Source organism: Eutrema salsugineum, unplaced genomic scaffold (assembly GCF_000478725.1).
Source record: "Eutrema salsugineum unplaced genomic scaffold, Eutsalg1_0 scaffold_1, whole genome shotgun sequence".
NCBI lineage: Eukaryota > Viridiplantae > Streptophyta > Magnoliopsida > Brassicales > Brassicaceae > Eutrema > Eutrema salsugineum.
In genome coordinates this window covers 11,167,175-11,187,639 of record NW_006256909.1, presented here as the reverse complement: position 1 = coordinate 11,187,639, position 20,465 = coordinate 11,167,175, and the positions used below count along the sequence as shown (strand labels likewise).

General features: G+C 35.6%; 3 protein-coding genes across 3 annotated transcripts; all 3 read left to right on the top strand.

The window, feature by feature from the left end:
• The first annotated feature begins 312 nt into the window (after nt 1–312).
• Nucleotides 313–5,729, top strand: LOC18028208 (condensin-2 complex subunit D3). The gene is made up of 10 exons (XM_006414366.2): nt 313–1,782; nt 2,103–2,619; nt 2,759–2,934; nt 3,168–3,659; nt 3,840–3,931; nt 4,036–4,123; nt 4,211–4,325; nt 4,446–4,578; nt 4,700–4,874; nt 4,963–5,729. The coding sequence occupies exons 1-10, from the start codon at nt 313–315 to the stop codon at nt 5,650–5,652; spliced, it is 3,948 nt and encodes a 1,315-aa protein (XP_006414429.1). The 3' UTR covers nt 5,653–5,729.
• A 4,080-nt stretch (nt 5,730–9,809) lies between these two features.
• On the top strand, nt 9,810–13,774 carry LOC18028207 (protein pleiotropic regulatory locus 1). The gene is made up of 17 exons (XM_006414365.2): nt 9,810–10,013; nt 10,110–10,134; nt 10,420–10,522; nt 10,624–10,705; nt 10,806–10,871; nt 11,088–11,172; nt 11,301–11,393; nt 11,617–11,680; nt 11,783–11,868; nt 11,955–12,056; nt 12,177–12,260; nt 12,365–12,425; nt 12,553–12,619; nt 12,722–12,799; nt 12,930–12,994; nt 13,107–13,184; nt 13,415–13,774. The coding sequence occupies exons 1-17, from the start codon at nt 9,880–9,882 to the stop codon at nt 13,585–13,587; spliced, it is 1,446 nt and encodes a 481-aa protein (XP_006414428.1). The 5' UTR covers nt 9,810–9,879; the 3' UTR covers nt 13,588–13,774.
• A 3,686-nt stretch (nt 13,775–17,460) lies between these two features.
• On the top strand, nt 17,461–18,530 carry LOC18028206 (late embryogenis abundant protein 41). Its single transcript, XM_006414364.2, has 2 exons — nt 17,461–17,739; nt 18,151–18,530. Exons 1-2 carry the CDS (start codon nt 17,657–17,659, stop codon nt 18,359–18,361), a joined length of 294 nt encoding a protein of 97 aa, XP_006414427.1. The 5' UTR covers nt 17,461–17,656; the 3' UTR covers nt 18,362–18,530.
• Nucleotides 18,531–20,465: the final 1,935 nt, after the last annotated feature.

Here is a 20,465-nt window from a genome sequence, read left to right as displayed (position 1 = left end):
AAACCAACGTCATTTACAAAACTATAACTAAATGCAAGTAGAATGGCACATTTTACTATTTACGATTTATATCAAGTGTGCGTAATGAGGGTGTGTACGCTGGAGTCGAAACACAGGAATAAAAACTCTACATCGAGTTACCATTAAGGGGTCTGCTTTTTATCAAAATGTTTAATTCGCCCCTAACTTTTTATTCGTCCCACTCTGAATTTTGATAAAAACGAATAGATTAGCGGGAATTCCAAAAAGTTTTGAACTTTTCCCCTAAAATTCTGTGAATCCGAACTCCTCTCAGTAGTCATTAGAGTAGCCATGGATGAGGAGCTCTTGCTTGCTAGAATCATAGCAGGAATCGAAGGAGGAGGCGGAGACGATGAATCTTCCTACCACGAACTCGTCACGGATCTCAAGTCTCTCCTGGAGACAGACGACGATGAAATCCTCGAACGTTTCTACGGCAGACTCTCCTCGGTGGCTTCATCGTTTCTCCGCTGCTTCTCCGCCGCCATGGATTCACCGGTCGAATCTGGCCGTCTGGCAATTTTAGCCTCCGACGCATATCTCTGTCTGCTTCTTTCGACGAACTGCCCCGTTTTCACTTTCTTCTCTCCGGTTGCGTTTCTCTCTCTACTGGGCTCAATCCGCCGCTACCTCAAACGCCGCCACCGGAATGATTCGGAAACGGCGGCCTCCTCTCAAGGGAACAAGAAGAAGAGAGGACGCGGTTCGAAGAATAACGCGAGAAATTTAGGGCATGAAGATGGGGACGAGATGGAAGAAGGTGGATTCGATGCGAAATTGCTGTTTAGAGTGCTCGAGCTTCTGGGATCGGTTCTGAGTTTTGTTCATTTGGATAGATTTCCCGATAGCTTGAAGTCTTTGGTACAAACAGTGAGCGAGATTCCTCTATTGGCGCTGGAACATTCAGGGGTTTTGAACTATGATCGATTGATGGAAATATGCGGGAGGATTCTGGGTGGAGTGTTGAACTCCGATCACGGAGACACGGCAATCACGGCGGCGGAGATTTCGAAGTCTTTGACGCCGTTGCTTCTGATGGGGAAACATCAGGCGAGAAGCTTCGCGTTAGGTTTTGTGTCGAGGAAAATTATGGGTTTGGGTAAAGATAACTCTGAATTGAAGAAAGTTGTTTCTAATTTGTCAAAGTTTCTGGTTCATAAGGCACCTGAGAAGGCTGAGCCGCGTGGATTTGCGGTGGAGGCGATAATGGAGATAGTAAAGGCAATGGAGGCTGAGGACCAATCAGAGTTTGTTGAATTTGTGATGAAGATGGGTCAAGGTAAATCTAATTTCAGGATATTAGCTGTTGATCTTATACCTTTGTTGATGAGCTCATTAGGAAACCCCTTAGGAGTTGTTAGTTCAGAGAATGGTGTGCAAGATTCGTGGGGATTGGGTTGTCTTAATGCCTTAGTGCAGCGATGCTCGGACTCGAACACATTGATTAGAGCTCGAGCTTTATCCAACTTGGCTCAAGTCGTGGGGTTCTTGTCTGGTGATGAAAGGAGTAGGTCGGTCCTGAAACAAGCCCTTGGGTTTAGTGGTGAGATTTCGGAGGGAAATGGTATTGTAACTGACCTTTTGAAGAAGAGATGCGTGGATGAGAAGGCGGCTACAAGGAGAGCAGCTCTTCTTCTGGTCACAAAATTGACATCCCTTTTAGGTGGTTGCTTTGATGCTAGTATCCTAAAGACAATGGGTACTTCTTGTTCTGATCCGCTCATAAGTATAAGAAAGGCTGCAATTTCAGCTCTTTCCGAGGTATGTCTTCTGTATAACTCAGTGTCTTCCTCGTCCTTCTCCCTTAACTCGGTGGTACAGGTGCTTTGTCTTCTATTAGCTCAAAGTTAGGGAGACCAAATTTGTTGGCTCAAAATGTTCTAGATGAATGAATGTCCGTTTTGGTCAGTCATTGTATGGAAGAATACGTAACAACTTCTATTGCTAGTTCTAAAATCCGATAACTGTTTATGCCTAACTTATCTCTAAATATAGGTTAGGCTACTGATTTGTTATCATATTACTTCAGCTTCGTTTTTTTCTCTGATAATGTAAACCAATATCTTTTCTGTTCACTGTAGGCCTTCAGAATATGTACAGATGAAAATGTGACCACTGAATGGTTACATTCTGTTCCTCGGATGATCATGGACAATGAAACTAGCATCCAAGAAGAATGCGAGAATGTCTTTCATGAACTAGCTCTGGAGAGAATATCACGAGCGGGGAGTGCACTTTCTCGAGACAGTGCTTCTAGTTCAAGAGATGCAGACCGAGACATTGAAGCCTTGTTTCCAGAAGGAGTTTTGGTTCTATTAAAGGAGCTTTGCAACAGCGAGGTTTCTCCTTGGGTTAAGAAAATATGTGGAAGTTTGGGCAAGAAGAAGCAACTAAAACCAAGAGTTGCCCTTGCGCTGCAGAGTATCATTAAGGAATCTGAATCACTCTGGTTAGGCCGTTCAATGCCAATAAATAAATGGACAGCTCCTGCCGGGGCTTGGTTTCTTCTATCAGAGGTTTCAGTTTATCTTCCAAAGTCTGTGGAATGGGAATTTCTTCACCATCATTGGCAGTTGCTTGACAAGAATGACTTGCAAGGTTTGCCAGTTCATTCATCATTCGACATCTCAACTAACTTGTTGCTATTAATAGTGTGGTTTTAATTTGAACTTCTGCTCTAGCTAAACCAATTGATGAATATGTGTTTCTGATAATGCGACTATTTCTGAACGAACAGATGAAGAAGGTGATGAAGAGGGTGTAGAGTGTAATTCCTCTACATGGGCTGGCGATCGAGTTTGTCTTTTGCAAACAATCTCCAATGTTTCGCTACAGCTGCCACCAGAGCCTGCTGCAGACCTGGCCGACAATTTGCTGAAGAAAATCGAAAAGTTTAACCTGCACTCTGCTGAGGTAATCATTGGATTAATAGCTAACCGAATATCTCCTATAGAAAATCGAGCGGTCATGTTTCGAAGGCATAGCAACTTACTATTTTTGTACTAAAGGACGTATTCCTTCAAAGAGATATTTTAGTGCAACTGTTGAACGCTTGAATCGAGCAGATTATTATTCACTGGTTTGAGGCGTTAATTCATATATGGTTAATCTGTCTCATGATCTTAGTCAATGCCATTCAATGACAGGTCGATGCACATGTTAAAGCATTAAAAACTTTGTGCCTAAGGAAGGCGTGCACCTCTGAGAAGTCTGATGTGCTTGTCAAGAAGTGGGTAGAACAAGTTTTATCTAAGGCATCTAAGGTCACCGAGAAGTACATCGAGGGGGTCTCCAGTAATAATCATTCTTTTGTTACACCAGCAACACTTGGAAGTAGGAGAAGCAAGAGATTGGGTTCTGTATCCCAGAAGTTATCAAAAGCTGTCACAGCAGTATATACCATTGGATCTTGTCTCATTATATATCCTTCAGCTGACACGACCAAAATTGTTCCGTTGTTACATACTGTCATCACTTCAGGAAACTCTGATTCAAAGCTGAAAAAAAAATTTCCACAAGCTAATGTTTGCATGAAGCAAAAAGCTCCTCCGTTCTATAGTCAGTCTTGGTTGACCATGGCGAAGCTTTGTTTGGCTGACGGGAAGCTTGCTAAAAGATATATCCCTCTCTTTGCTCAGGTCTGTTGTTTTGCCTTTGCTGATTCCTCTGTCCATTTATTATTTTTAATTATTTCTGGAAAGGAAAATTTTAGTTTCAGGAAGCTATATCCATTGGGATTAATTCATTTAAAAGCAGTCTCCTTAATATATGCAGTCTATTGTAACCTATTTGAACTCGTTGATGCCTTACTCTTGCAGGAGCTTGAAAAGAGTGATTGTGCAGCCTTGCGTAACAATCTTGTAGTGGCGATGACAGACTTTTGTGTTCACTATACGGCCATGATTGAGTGGTAAATCATTCACAGAACATTAACGTTTCATCAGTCTTTTCTCAAAATGTTAAAAACACATAACTGTTATATGACGAAGACTGATACATTGTTTACGTTGATAGTTACATACCGAAGATTACTAAACGTCTTCGGGATCCTTGTGAAGTTGTCAGAAGGCAGACCTTCATACTTCTTTCGAGGTTATTACAGGTATTAATATTCTCTACAGATTATGTACCTGCCTTTCTTGATATCTAAGCTTGAAGATGAATACGTAGGCTTGTTATTTTGATTCAGAGAGACTACGTGAAGTGGAGAGGAGTTCTCTTCCTTCGGTTCCTTCTATCGCTTGTTGATGAATCTGAAAAGATACGTAGACTTGCCGACTTTTTATTTGGAAACATCCTTAAAGGTATGAACTCATGGGAACAACTATACACTGCACTCTTTCATTCCCTGTTATCATAAACTCTTACAGAGAGAGACATGATCTCTAGGATTTTGATTGTTATTATGCCCATTTTGCTTATAGTGAAGGCGCCACTTCTAGCTTACAACAGCTTCGTGGAAGCTATTTATGTCTTAAACGACTGCCATGCCCACACTGGCCATAGTAATCCAGATTCTAAACAGTCAAGAACAAAGGATCAAGCTTTCTCTATCAGGTACTCGTGTTATATTTATACATAGCCCCTGGTTAATGTTATATAGGTATGCTGATATACAACTTGTCATTTTGGTGTGGGTGATATTTTAGTGATTCTCTTTGTTACATTTGTTTTACAGAGGAAATGATGAAAGGGCTAGGTCTAAAAGAATGCAAATCTACATTACTCTGCTTAAACAAATGGCTCCAGAACATCTTCTGGCCACATTTGCAAAGTTATGTGCAGAGGTCCTCGCAGCTGCTTCCGATGGAATGCTGAACATAGAAGATGTCACTGGTCAGTCAGTTCTACAGGTAATTTCCATTCTACGTGGAAATTGTTGAGCCCTGTTGTATTCTTGTTGGAACCGTTGAGTTCTTACTCTTTTGTATCGCGTTGTAGGATGCGTTTCAGATCTTGGCGTGCAAAGAGATCCGTTTATCAGTTTCCAGAGGAGCATCATCGGAGACAGTGGAGATGGAAGAAGAAGGTGGAGATTCCAACGCGGCTGCTGCGAAAGGAAGAGCCATAACGCAAGCTGTTAGAAAAGGCTTGATTCAGAACACGATTCCAATCTTCATTGAGCTCAAGAGGTTACTAGAGAGCAAAAACAGTCCTCTCACAGGTTCGCTAATGGACTGCCTCCGTGTCCTTCTCAAAGACTACAAGAACGAGATAGAAGAAATGCTCGTAGCTGATAAACAGCTTCAGAAAGAGCTCGTTTACGATATGCAGAAGCACGAGGCTGCAAAGGCAAGGTCCATGGCTAGCCAAGGAGTTGCTTGCGGGACAAGTCATAGAAACGGTGAACCAGAGCAAACACCAGCAGCAGCAGCAGCAAGCGAGGAGAATGTTAGGGATTCGGGACTTGAATCGAGAGTGGCTTCTGCGGCTGCCGATGCGGTAGCGGCCAAAGCGGCTAGATCGGTGCTAAGAGAAGTGAACGGTGGAGCCGCCACGCCGCCACTGAGCGCAATGAGCGTTCCGAAGCTAAGGTCGAGCCGTGGAGGTAGCCAGAGTGGTCGACCATCGGCTGATGTATTGGAGTCTCTGAGAAGAAGACCAACTTTCATGTCTGATGACGAGAACTGAAACTCTTAGAGACTCTAGAAATAACTTTTGTTGTAAATGTGTATGCTTGAAATCGAATGTAAGAAGTTTCATATGTTCTACTCATGTTGTGTCAGAAACATTGATTAGATTTGGAGCTTTAGGTTGGGTGAGACTAGCTCGCGATTTACTCCATAACCTCATCGAACTTCAATCTCAATGACCTCGCAAACTAACGGACAAGCAACTTAAGTCGTCGCAAGAAGAACAAGTGTTTCTCTCGAGACACTAGGGGAATGATGACTTGAGAGAACTAACATATTCGAGTTCCAATGCAAAGGAAATCACTCCTTATATAGACCATTGAGATCAAGTCGGTACATTTGGATGCAAACTCAAACTCTAGTCAATGGAATATAATAGCCATCATATTTCTTTGTTCCATTGATATTTCACCAGTAGGAGTACATAACAAAATTTGGGATACTATTGAAGTTTTCCATTGATTCCATAATTGAAGATAGGATCCAAAATTAAGTTGACTTATGGTCATTCAACTTTACTCTTACCAGCAGTTGACCAAATTAAGTGTAATAGTATCTTCATTAGTTTTAACCGCACAGAAATGATTTAAGTGGTTTAATACTTTCACAAGAAGTAAAGACAAAACAATATGGATATATGTATATGATCTGACATGCCGGTCAAAAAAAGTATATGTTCTCACATGTTTATTTTTATAACATTGATAAGATGTAAACCATGTAGAATCAATAGAAATATTTGAGCATATAAAAAGTTATTGTTATCAACACTTATGTTATCTAAAACAGTGAGCATTCTTAATAGTGGAAAGGTAGCTTTAGAGCATCAATTACTTTAGCTTTGGACTTATTCAATCTTATAATAAAGTTTTTTCTCTTGCTCTCTTTGATTTAAATTACTTTAGCTTTGGACTTATTCAGATTTTTTTCTTGCTCTCTTTGCTTTTTGTGTGTATAGGAGCTATTATGTCTACATTTTCTATCAAATCAATATATTATATGCGCCAAAAAATACTTATCATTATCACCACTAAAAATATAGGTATGTTTAATGAGTAAAAAATGAGAAATTTTGATATTTATCATAAAAAAATTAAATAATTGGTAGATGAGTGTTGGCAATGAACGGTTTCCATTTTTCACATAAAAATCTATATAAGAAAAGAAAACTAAAAGAAATGCAAAAATAACATACATTTTTGCACAAAAAATGCTCTATGTGACATGTCATGAGCATCTAACTTTCTTTTTTCTTAACCGTTAGGAGTTTTTGGATAACAATAACCTTGCTAGAGAACTCTTTGGTTAGTCATTTTTTGAAGTTTGCTCATAAATGCATTGATTCATAACCATTTTAGTGTGTTTTTTAAGCCTATATTGTTTGTGTTCCTATAATACTTTACAACTTTGTTTTTCTCTCAGTTCTAAAGAGCCTGTATTTCAAAATCCAAACATTTCCTTGTGGCAATCAGAGCTGCCACAAACAAAATAATTGATACCATTATATAAGTATATAAGTACAGAATAAGAAAAGACGAAAAAATATATACATGATTACAAAGAATGTTGCGTAATATAACTATCGTTGTGATATTGGTGGGCTCAATAGTATCCCATGAAAACCCACATATCACACAAATCAGTTGTGTAGAGATTTTAAATGCTAGCTGTGGAGATTGTATGCGGAAATAGAAGCAAATAAAAAATTGTTGATGCATGGGTATGTCTTTTTTTTTTTTTTGGTTAAGTGCGACTTATGAGAAAGAAGAACAAGGTAGCAGATCTTGTGAACTCAAGGTTACAAGCTTATGATGGTAAAAAGGCACGCTCTATTGTGTACAAGTCTTTCGTCTGCTAGGCGCCTCTCATGTCACCAATGGTGAAGATGCTGGAAATATAGTTGATTACAAAGGCTGATGTGTAGTTAGCCAACATAGGCAAAAGAGATGAGGATGCAGAAGCTATATGTGTTTTTCTTACCTTACTTGATATAAGAAATTTTAAGAGCGTCTTTATGTATATGATATGATGTCTTTTTATTTGCTTGCCTTTTAAGAAATAACTATAATCGGTGAATAATTGTATTGGACTTAATTAGTATTAACTTCGAAAATCTCTTTGAGATATACTACTAAAAAGACATTTCTAATTTGCAGTCACATGACTAACTACAGGAAGGATTTAGATCCATATTTACTTTGCATGGTTTTGGTTTCCCACTTTATTGAGAAGGAGTAGATATCATCGACATTGATTCTCTTCTGGATGTTCTAAGAGAGAAAAAAAAAATTGTGTTTGGTAAAAGCCTCCTCTTAACCAAGACTTGACCTATCACACGGTGACATCCAAGAAGGCCGGTTCAAGAGCCACGTCCCGTTGCTTGACGAAGTTGTGGTGATAAAAGGCGTTGTTCATTTTCTCCATAAGGAAAAGCAGATAAGTAAACACATCCACGACTATTTTCTCACTTTTTAAAGCCAAATTTATGTATTCAGAAATCATATATATATAGGAAAGGACTAAAACGTTATATCTACTCCTCAATAAAGTGGGAAACCAACACTATACAATACATGATAATGACATATATTTGTAATCCTTTTGTCAAACAAGTTTTGCTATGAGATATCTCTCACTCTCTCTCTCACATTGTCTTATTTGGCCTTCCCTTGCCTATTAATACATTTAGATATGAAGATACTTGAATCGAGAGTGGCTTCTGCGACTGCTGATGCGGTAGCGGCCAAAGCGGCTAGGTCGGTGCTAAGAGAAGTGAACGGTGGAGCCGCCACGCCGCCACTAGCGCAATGAGCGGTCCGAAGCTAAGGTCGAGCCGTGGAGGTAGCCAGAGTGGTCGACCATCGGCTTATGGGCTGGAGTCTCTGAGAAGAAGACCAACTTTCATGTCTGATGACGAGAACTGAAACTCTGAGAGCCTCTAGGAATAACTAACATTTGTTGTAAATGTGTATCCTTAAAATCGAATGTAAGAAGTTTCATATGTTCTTCTCATGTAGTAGTGTAAGAAACATTGATTAGATTTGGGCTAGGTGAGAATAGCTCGCGATTCACTCCATAACCTCATTGAACTTCTATCTCAATAACATACAAGCAACTTGAGTCCTTGAAAGAAGAAGAATATTTTTGTCTTCAAGAATCTCTCATGAAGCTGATAGAATAAATATATGTAACAGAAGTAAACTCTTGTATTTAAGAATAGGAAAAACAAGTGTTTATACCTCGAGGCACTAGGGGAATGATGTCTTAAGAAAAATAACATATTCGAGTTCCAATGCAAAGGAAACCACTCCATATATAGACCATTGGGATCAAGTCGGTACACTTGGATGCAAACTCAAACACTAGTCTATGGAACCGATACAGAACAATTCATAGCCAAAGAAATGACTCCAATTGGGTGTGTAAAGTGGATAAGAATATAATAGCCTTTAATTTATTTACTGTTAACGAGAAATGTATTTAATCTATAATTTTGCTCCAGTTTTCCAGTAACCAAGTTTTTTTTTTTGGTCTTTAACTCGCTTCATTACAAAACTAGAACTTGCATATTTTTTCCATGATACTACTACATACAGTAAAAATTTGATTAGATTTTCTCCAGTGTTTTTAAACCCGGACCGAACCGGCGGTCAGACCAGGTTGGACCACAAACCGGAAATGTAGCCGGGTTGAGTTGAAAACCGGATTGAACCGTCAAAAACCGGAAATTAGATAAATCGATAAACCGTATTAAATCGAATTTAACTAAAAAAACTTAAATCATATTTTTTTACGTTTTTTAAAAGGTAACAAGTCAATTTGATTTTTTTTTATTTATTTTTGCTTTAAAAATAAAAGATAAGGTTTCTAAATATTTGACCCAAAAAAAAAAGTTTCTAAATAATAACTCTTTTATACTTTTTTTGGTTTTTTTTTTAAAATTCATATATAATTATTTGAATAAATTTATCAAACCCGGTTGAATCTGGTCTAACCATACTAATCCATGACCCAAAAGCTTTTCCGGTTCGGTCAGCGGTCCGGTTTTAAAAACATTGATTTTCTCTTGTTACAAAAACATTGATTTTTCTTTTATTAGTTTCCGGCGCAATAAATAGTGAAGTCGAGATGTGTGAACATAAAAGAGCTCAACATTATTTTAAAGACAACCGTTTGCAGTTTCAGTGACTCTCTCTCCCTCTCCGTAAACCCTAAACCAAGGACGATGCCGGCTCCGACGACGGAGCTCGAACCCATTGAGCCACAATCGCTGAAAAAGCTCAGTCTCAAATCCCTCAAACGAGCTCTTGATCTTTTCTCCCCCGTCCATGGCCAATTCGCTCCTCCTGATGCCGAAGCGTTAGTCTCCGATCCCCAATTTTCGATTCCAATCCTCGTTTCTCAAGAATTATTCGAAATTCATCGTTTTTTTTTTTCATTTTTTCTTCCTCGCAGCAAGAAGATTCGCCTCAGCCATAAGGTAAAGATAAATCCCTATTCACTTTGTTTCAAATCGTTCTTTGGATTTCGCTTATATGTCTATTGATTGATTGGATTGCTTAAAGCTTCGAACTTCAGGTTTTACAGTGCCTTTAGGTTCTTCAATCTATATATCTACCAATAAGGGTTGAGTTTTCAGTTTTTAATCATGGAAACTAATTAAGATGTTTGATTTGCATAAACTCTTTATGTTTTCTTTGATCAACCCGAGTTCGAGCTGTGAGTTGTGTACAATAATCACTTTAAGAATCTTCTTCTTTTACAGATGAAAGTTGCATTTGGAGGCGTTGAGCCGGTGAGTCAACCTCCACGTCAACCTGACCGCAACAGCGAGCAGGCAGGAACCTCAAATGCTCTTGCTCTCCCAGGTCTCACCTGTTTTGCTTATTTTCTAATTTGAGTTTCTTCTAAGCTTTGCATTCTTATTGTCTTGGAAAGGCTAAACTCACGTTCTCGATGAATTCTACAGGTCCTGAAGGTTCCAAGAGTATTCAAAAGGGTGTGACTGACAAGGCTCTTGTTGTTGGTCCAACTTTACAGCCAAAAGGCTTGTAAGTTATTTCCTATTGGTGTCGGTTGATCTTGATGCTAAATTGATGCTTCTACTTTATTGATGATGCTGACTAAAGTATTTTGGTTTTCGAATTGAAGGAATGGTATTGGTGCCTCAGGCAAAAGCACCACCATTATTCCTGCAAATGGATCCTCGTATGAAAGGTTTTTTTTTTGTCTCATTCCTATCATTCTTTTTCCTTCTTTATTTGGATTGCAATACATATAGATGGCATCCTGAGGTGGTGTAGGTAGTTCACAGGCATAGAAATTAGACTTACCCCGACCTGATAGTCTGTTAGCTTGGACCTATACGGTAGTTTATCATTCTGAGTTTGGTTTTCTTCTTGTTGTTGTTTTGTGCCTCTCTGCGTGTTACAGAAACTTTTCAACTTCTGCATTAATGGAGAGAATACCGAGTAGATGGCCTCGCCCAGAGTGGCATGCACCATGGAAGAATTACAGAGTAAGATCTTTGGCTTAGCGCCGTTGCTTCATCTTCATCACACTGGTTTTGGCCTTTTCTTGGTTCCCGAAGGCTATTTCTGTTATTTTGAGAAGTTTTATGACTTCCGCTTAATTACTATTTCACAGGTCATTCAGGGGCACTTGGGTTGGGTCAGATCTGTAGCGTTTGACCCGAGTAATGAATGGTTTTGTACTGGTTCAGCTGATCGTACCATCAAGGTAGTTTAGATGATTGAATCTTTAGTATGAATTGTTATTTCCGAATTTGTTTTCTTGGTATACTCATATATCTTGTTTCAATACTTTCATTCTGTGGGTAGTTTCTTGAACTTAAGTTGCACTTTAGTGTGGTTCTGAAACAACCCACCAATTTTAGCACTTGTAGAAGCATTCCTGAATGTAGTACGCTTGCTGAATTGCTTGCTTATATTATATTCACTAGATATGGGATGTAGCAACTGGAGTTCTGAAGCTAACACTTACTGGACATATCGAGCAAGTACGAGGTTAGCAATTTAAAAAATTCTTCCAGCTTATTTGTTAGACGTCTCAATGACGAACACTCGTGGAACAAGTTATAAGTTTGGGCTTTTCTATTTTTGTTACAGGTCTTGCTGTAAGCAATCGACATACATATATGTTCTCTGCTGGTGATGATAAACAAGTCAAATGCTGGGACCTTGAGCAGAATAAGGTTACCACTCTATTCTCTTCTTTATCTGAACTTCTCAGGAATCCCGAACTTCTCGTCTCTAATACTCTTAAAATTGGCTTTCATAGGTTATCCGGTCTTATCATGGTCACTTGAGTGGAGTCTATTGCTTAGCTCTTCACCCAACTTTGGACGTTTTACTAACCGGAGGGCGAGACTCTGTCTGCAGGGTAAGTACATTATCATAAATTTATATATCCTTTGATTATTAGCATATGCATATTTCTGCTCATTTGATGCTTGACCTTTACTGAATTTGTAGTAAAAAAGTCCATGTTTGCTAATTGCAGGTATGGGATATTCGCACCAAGATGCAAATTTTTGCACTCTCAGGACATGACAACACCGTTTGTTCTGTTTTCACTCGTCCAACAGTGCGTCTCTTTTCATATGGATTTGATTGTTATAGTTTCTGACTTTCTTTCAGAATCTCTTGTAATAGTAACTGGCACTCACTTATGGTCTTGTGATGTTGCAGGATCCACAAGTTGTCACCGGATCTCATGACACGACCATTAAATTTTGGGACCTCCGATATGGTATTGTCTTATCATTCTAACAATTGTTTGGACTTAAATCCTTATTTTTCGATCCCTACTCATTGGATAATATAGCAGCTGCAAGTATATGGTTTTCATTTGAAAATTGTCGGATTATTGTATGCAGGTAAAACGATGACGACTCTTACACATCATAAGAAGTCTGTCCGAGCAATGACTCTCCATCCTAAAGAGTATGTGTAATTGCATTGCTTCCACTTTATCTTTCCAACAGTGGAGTCTTCGAGATGCTGTATCTGAACTTTTACTAATTTATCTCTTGTTTTTTGTTATAGGAATGCCTTTGCTTCCGCATCAGCTGACAACACCAAGAAATTTAGCCTACCAAAGGGAGAATTTTGCCACAACATGCTGTAAGTCTGCTCGATAAATATACATTCCATTCTTTTGCATCTCTAGTGCTTTTGAAATAAGAGTTTTCATTATAATTTAAACAATTTCATTTTTCTGATGTGTCTAATGTTTTCTTTCTCCGTGGAACAGTTCGCAGCAGAAAACCATAATTAACGCAATGGCTGTGAACGAGGATGGTGTAATGGTCACTGGAGGTATTAGATTCATTTCACGATCCAGTTTGTCTGTGATTGTTTTTCTACATTTTCTTATCCTTCATTATCATTTTTTAACCAAACTTGGTCCTCTGTCTATGTACAAATGAAGGTGATAATGGAAGTATATGGTTCTGGGACTGGAAGAGTGGTCACAGTTTCCAACAGTCAGAAACTATTGTACAGCCTGGTACGTACATTCATAGCTTGTTTCATGTTCATTTGATCTTGATCTGCTTCTAAGGTTAGACTGAACAAGTCTCAATATGGTAACTTACCAAAAAAACGTAATCAAATTGAATCTTGGTGAAGATCCAAGTAGATGATTAAGCTCTAAAGAAACGATAGCTAAGTCTCGATTGTTTTAAAAGCAACAGTCATGGGGGGTCTAAATTGATGTTTATGTTGGGGATATGGCAGGTTCACTGGAGAGTGAAGCGGGTATATATGCAGCATGTTATGATCACACAGGTTCAAGATTGGTAACATGTGAAGCCGATAAGACGATAAAGATGTGGAAAGAAGATGAGAATGCAACTCCAGAAACTCATCCTGTCAACTTCAAACCACCCAAGGAGATTAGGCGATTCTAACAACCTCTCTATATTTGTATCTGAAACAGTCCATGGCGGGAGGTCCAACTGTTATGTTCTGGCTAGAGAGAAGGGGCTGATGTCGTTTTGAGTATTTTTCCTTTTTATGTAGAGGAATACCTCCTCATGAAACACTTATCGAAGAACAATGTATTGAATTTCTTTCTGAGATCTCTATTTTCTTTTATCTCTTGTCTCTTTTCTTCTCATCTCTCATCTCCTCTAAACAATTTTCGAATCCAAATGATCCCTGTCCAAAAGGATTTTACACATACATACACATACAGCATAACGAGTGCTTAAGTTTAACACAACTTGGTTCTTTGGGCAGATCCTCCATAGGCTTGACTGGTATGATAATGGCAATGAGCAATTGAGCATCAATGCATGTCTAATTAATTATTTTGTACCGTTTTTTATTTGTTTTATGACAAAAATAGAATTTCTAAGACAAAATTTAATATCACATTGAATGGGAAACAGATGCAAGATGAAAGAGTTTCGATTACTTTAACTTATCTTTATATTCAAAATTCGATCTTACAGAGGCAAAATGAATAGAGAGTTGTAACTTTAAAAAATTCTAAGGATCGATCCCAGCTTTGCAAAAAAAAAACGAATGCAAAGCCAATATTGAAACTTCGCATAGAGTTTAGATTTGTAAAAATGTAAAAAATGTAAGTCACATATCTGAACTTGATCTTAGATATTCAAAATGTTTAGTTCAATTTTTGTACAAATAAATATTATTAATTAAAACGTATTAATATACGATTTACAAATACTTTTAATATCAATGATGCGCGTACTGTATATTATGCCAAAAATTATCAAAATTATTAAAATGAGCTTTACGAAAATTATTGTTGTACAGCGATTCACTCCTTGTCCAATATCCTGAAATAGGTGAGCAACGTGTCAAAGGTTTATTGTCGCGAATCCGTTCGACATCTCAGACATACTTCTTGATCATGTCACACACGCTAACTAGGAAAGAAATCATTGATTAGACCTTGTTGTACCATTTTCTTGAAAACTATTATTAGAATCTTATACTAATCTTCATGATTCTGTTTTTTTTTTTTTAAAACTATATGTGTCTTGTTTATTGGTGAGAAATAAAGATATCAAAACGTCAAATCAGCATTTAACATTTAATTTCAATTCAGATTTTAAAATTTCAATTCTTTGCTTCTTTCTTATACTTAGGCTGTGAATGGTAATTCTTTTTATCCGTTTTTCAAAACCACAAATAAGTCACCAATCAATATGTTTTTAAAAGTGTTTTGCATTTTTTCAAAAAGTAAGAAACACTGTTTTCGTTTTTTTCGAATGGTCATATATCACACTTATAAATGAATCACTTCTATTATCTAGCGGTTCAAAACTATTTGCGATTTTTCAAGTGCGGTTTGGTTTTTAATTATTTTGTAAGACGACAAAAATAGAACTTTTTAATTTTAAAGCAACTATTCATAAAATTTATGTGTTGGTTTAATATTTATTTTTTCTATGTTGAGATAATTAAATTAGACGATAAAATATTTACTGATTTTTTTTTAAACTTTTCTTAAGCTAAATACTGATTTTTTTGTCAAAATTAAACTTTATTTTATTTTAAATAAATTTATATTTAAAATTAATAAATTTTAAAAAAATTAAATTAAATTTAGGCTATAATGGTGACGGCGGTGCGGGACGGATTTCGTAAATCTGCTTTTATGTTACCAATCATCAAAAATTATTGCAACTGCGGTGCGTTTTTCTATTTTTAATAAAAAAATGAATAGTAGAAATGCGGTTTTAGTTTTATGAAGAAAAAATGAAATTTGTATGAAATAGTAATTACGCTAGGTTTTTGATGCGGTTCTGTTTTCATGTGCGGTTTTCTATATTACAACTGAAATTTTTTATAAATATTAATATGCGGTTTTCTATATAAAAATTATGTTAAAATTTTAGGAATAACAAAAAATTTAAAAAATTATAGAAAAAATTATGAAATTAATCAAATGAATCAATAAAGTTTTCTTTTAAAAAAAATATGTTTAGACCATTTCTAATTTATAATTTTACTAATATTTTTAATATATTTGTTTCTGAAATATTTATCATATTGCATATATGTTGTTTTTCATTAATTATATAGTATTTTACACCACTTATTTTGTATTAAATGCACAAATAGTTTTTTTGTTCGATTGCGGTTGAATTTCTCTCGTATATACCACAGTTGAATATCTCCTGCACATACCGCAGTTAAATTTTCCCGTACGTACCGCAGTTAAACTGTATTATACTTTAAAAACATTTTAATTTTCCCGCACAATTAAATACGCCGTTATCATTGGGACCCTTAATTAATTGCTTTGTTTTGCAGAAACATAAGCTTCTCACATGGCAGCTAGTGTATCCCAAGGACTCTTTTTAGAGGAATGCAAGAGGTATACGAGAAAAGAAGAAAACGACACTTAACGCAAAATATCTTACATAGCCGCTGCTTTGGTTATAATTTTATTTTAAAAAAAACACATATTCTTTTTAATAAATTTAAAAATAGAAATGATAAAAAAAATTTTATTTTTTTAATTAAAAAATAATATATAATAATTTAATATTATAAAAATTTATCTTCATGCCAATACTATGTTACTAAATAACATTTGATTAATTTATAACATTTTTAGTTGATTTTAGTATATTAACTTATAAGTGAGATCAAATACGTTTTTAAAATATTATATATATATATATATATAAACCAATACAGTTAAAATTTCATAATTTATATATGTAAATTTAAAAATTAAAACCGCAATATTTTTTTAATATATTATTAAAACATTTGTATATAAAAATAAAAGTTTTATAAATATAATTAGGTGCATATAATTTTTATAAAAAAAAACGCAAAATCTAGTTTACTTAAATGTTTCAAAGACATTTGTAACTTCTTCTGTTAACAATATTGTTTATGTACATTAAAATATTAGAATACATATTTGCTTCTCTCTTCATCGTTTATTTTCTCTACTTTGGTGTTTACTAAACATCTCTATCAAATATAAATTTTAGACTTGTGAATCCGATAGTTAGTTCATTCGGTTAAAGAATAATGTCTCATAAAACTTAAATACTTCATAAACATTTTCATTACAAATAGTATACACTTGAGTTTCAAACCGTTATCAAATTATCATATAGGTTTGTTTGGTTACGAGCTTAAAAACTGAAAACATCAAGACGCATAATCATAACATAATTATGTTACAAAAACGATCAATCTACACCAATTAGTCTAAATTCTAGTAGATTCGTAAAGTCTTCCACTAGTAATCACATGCAAAACCAGATTAGTGCGATCTAAGCTTTGGGATAATCTTTAGATCATGTGTGCGTAATCAATATATAATTAAAGGAAAAAGCTCATCGTTTTGAGCTATGACACCTGTTTGTTTGTTATCATACGTAAGAAACACGATTAGAGTAGAAATAATATCATATCTCACCGACCTCTTTAGATTTTTTTGCATCGAAATTACTTGTTTATTCGCCGATCTTAATAAACTTTTATAACAAGTATCGTTTAGCGGAACTTAGATTGTTTTTGTTTTGCTTCTTTTATGTGATTTATCAAACGAGATCAGATTACAAACAATTTACTTTATAATTTTTCTCTTAAAGTAACAAAACCAAAAAAACAAACAACCGAAGTAAAAACCAAACCGTAAACTGAATTACTCATTCCGATAATGAGAACAATTATGAGAATATATGGACCACTGGAAAATCATTGGCTCACAACAAGGCCCATGAGCCCAAAACATTTCATCTTTTCATGGTGTATATAAACGCACCCAACCCAAAACCCTAAAGACTTCAAGAAACCATCACCGGAGATTCTAACGGCGGCTTATTACCGGCGGCTACTGCAAAAAGATTGTTGTCTTCATAAGGGTACATTACGTACCTTGGAATTATAACATCTTTTTGCGGTAGCTAAAAGTTAAGCTCGATTCGTTAATCTATATTATATATATCAGAAATATCCAATATCTATATAATAAAAATGGCCTCCCGTTCACTCTCTGGTGCCGTTAAATCTCTTTGCTCTGCCGCATCCGGCAATCTTTCTGGTTCCATTGTCTTAAGGTACTTTTGTTTAAAATGATCCGTTTTTTGTTTTCTTTCAAGTTACTGCATATACACACTCTTTTTTTTTCCTAGATCATGCAGTTCATTTTTATATTCCTATTGAAAATAATCAAATAACTTATGTGTTGAAATTTTTACATTTCTAATTAGATAAGATGATGGTATTGAATATACGGCTAAAGATTGATCTATAAATACACGTGATCACTTAGATCTAATAATCTGAGTATTTCTTTTGCTATAGTTTATTTATCGAATTTAGATCCGACGCATAACGATAACCTATGCATGATATCATCAGAGTATCACTTTTTTTCTTCTTTTTATTGTTTGCTACTGTTTAGTATCTGCAATTAGGAAAAGTTTAAAAATGTATTAAAAAGTTGGAAAATGTTACTTGGATTGTAGGAGGAACGTTGCGACAGCACCAGGATTCAGTAAGGCAGGTTCTACCAGAGTTACGGTGGGGAAGCTCGAACAAAGAGCAAATCAAGAAGCAGAGTCTGCGTGGGCCCCAGATCCAGTCACGGGATACTATAGACCTTCTAATCGGACGGATGAGATTGATCCAGCGGAGCTCAGGGAGATGCTTCTGAAAAACAAAGCCAAGTCTTTCTGATAACGATGTTGACTTTTGATTGGTTGATTCCACGGTAGGCTGTCGTAGGCGATTTTTATGATTCCGTTTGTTATGTTTGGCTTTATATATCTGTTTGAGATTAAAGTTTTTTTGTAACAATGTTTGAGATTAAAGTTAAAAATAAAAGTTTATAAATCAGTTAAAAATATATATATGTATATAGATGGAATTCGTATATCTAAGGGTCTATTTTTATCGAAACCTACGATACCTACCGAGTATCTTATAATATGTTTTGGTGAATTTAGAAAGAAAGTTAAGTAAAGTGAGATTTTTTTTGGGAATATATTGGGATAGAATTTTCCGGGAAGTTAGAGGTTCAAACCAAAAGTCATAAAAGATGAACGAAAGAAATGGGCTACATTTGATATTAGCCGGATCACTTGTTTTTAGCTATATATAAAATAAAGGCTACAAATGTTTCGAATGTAGTATTGTCGCTTTTGAAATATATCAACATCTTTAACAAAAACAAGAAACATATCAACGTAATTAATCCACAATGAAACTGAATAAGACTAATTAAGATTTATAGATCAAACTAACTGCACTTGATTTGTCTATAATTGCCATCTTTTTATTGGATTGCTTTTTGTATTAGTAGCTAGTGGATACTTTTATTCTGAAAGAGAGATAAGATTACATACTGACACTGATCACACATATAAATACAAAAATCAATTACAACACTGACCCCTTGATCTAACCATCTAAAAACAAATCATTTGTACATTATTTCAAAATAGGTTTGTTCCGTCGTTAACTTTAATCACATGTATAATCTCTAGGTTTCTGGACAATTATTAAGGTTTACGAACTTGACAACCCCCAAGTACACCATTAGCAGCTTCACGTAGCTTAGGATCCGGAGACTTAAGGGATTTAGAGATACATGATGTTGAGTTTTTAAGTTTCTTACAACATGCTTCTCCGTATTTAGGATAAAAGGCAGTTCCTGTATTGATATAAGGTGATCTAGAGCATGTGCAGTAGTGAATCCCATTATGGAGTTCATCCGATTAAAATAATATATAATTTTTTTTTTCGTTTTTGTAATGAACTTAGGTTATGGTTGAATTTCCAGTAGTGAACCCGTTTATGGGGTTCATCCGCAATATTATATTAATATTTTTTTTTTGGGAATTTTTTTTATAAATAAAATAAAACATCACTTATTTAAAAAAAGATATTGTAAACTATAGAATAATAAAATTTATTAATAAAAAAAATACAAACACCCATTTTTTAAATTATAGAAATACTTAAACATTTGTTATACACATTTAAGAAGTACCAAACTTATTCCAAAGATTTTCGATTAAATCTGCTTTCAATTGTTCATGTATTCGATAGTCACGGATTTCGTTTCGTTTCGCCATCATCAAATTTGAGACATTTGTCGGCCTATTTGTAGAATACGACATATCGACATACGCATTTCTGCTTCCCTCATCTTGTTGGAATTGTTCTATATTGGCGAGACTGTAGCTATCACGTTCGTTTTCTACTACCATATTGTGTAATATGATAGAAGTCCGCATAATCTTGCCAATTTTTCCTTTATCCCAAAAAGAGCTGGATTTTTAATTATTGCAAATCGAGCTTGAAGAACGCCAAAAGCCCGTTCAACATCTTTGCGGACGGATTCTTGAGCTGTTGCAAATAACTTATTTTTTTCTCCTTGCGGAAGTGATGGTGATCTTGATGTGTGGTGTCGAGGGTTGTCAAGTTTTACCCTAATTGAAATTAATAGCCGCAAGTGCACAACTGATCAATTGTAGTACTTAGGGATCGAATCCACAGGGAAGGAGGATCTTTTCCTGCAAAAAGCCTTTGAAATAAGTTAAAGTAAGGAAGTCTAGAACAAAAACGGTTTTGTAGGGGTTTGGTAGTGTGTTTAAAATCTAAAAACGAAATATTAAAAGAGAATACGAGAATTAAATGACGTAATAACTAAACTTAACGAAAATAACTAAAAATAATAAAAACGGATATTCTAATGCTTAAATGAAAATGAACTAAAAAGGGAAGACAATATTGAATTAAAGCTTAAAAGAAAATCGGTGTAAAACAATGGAGAAGA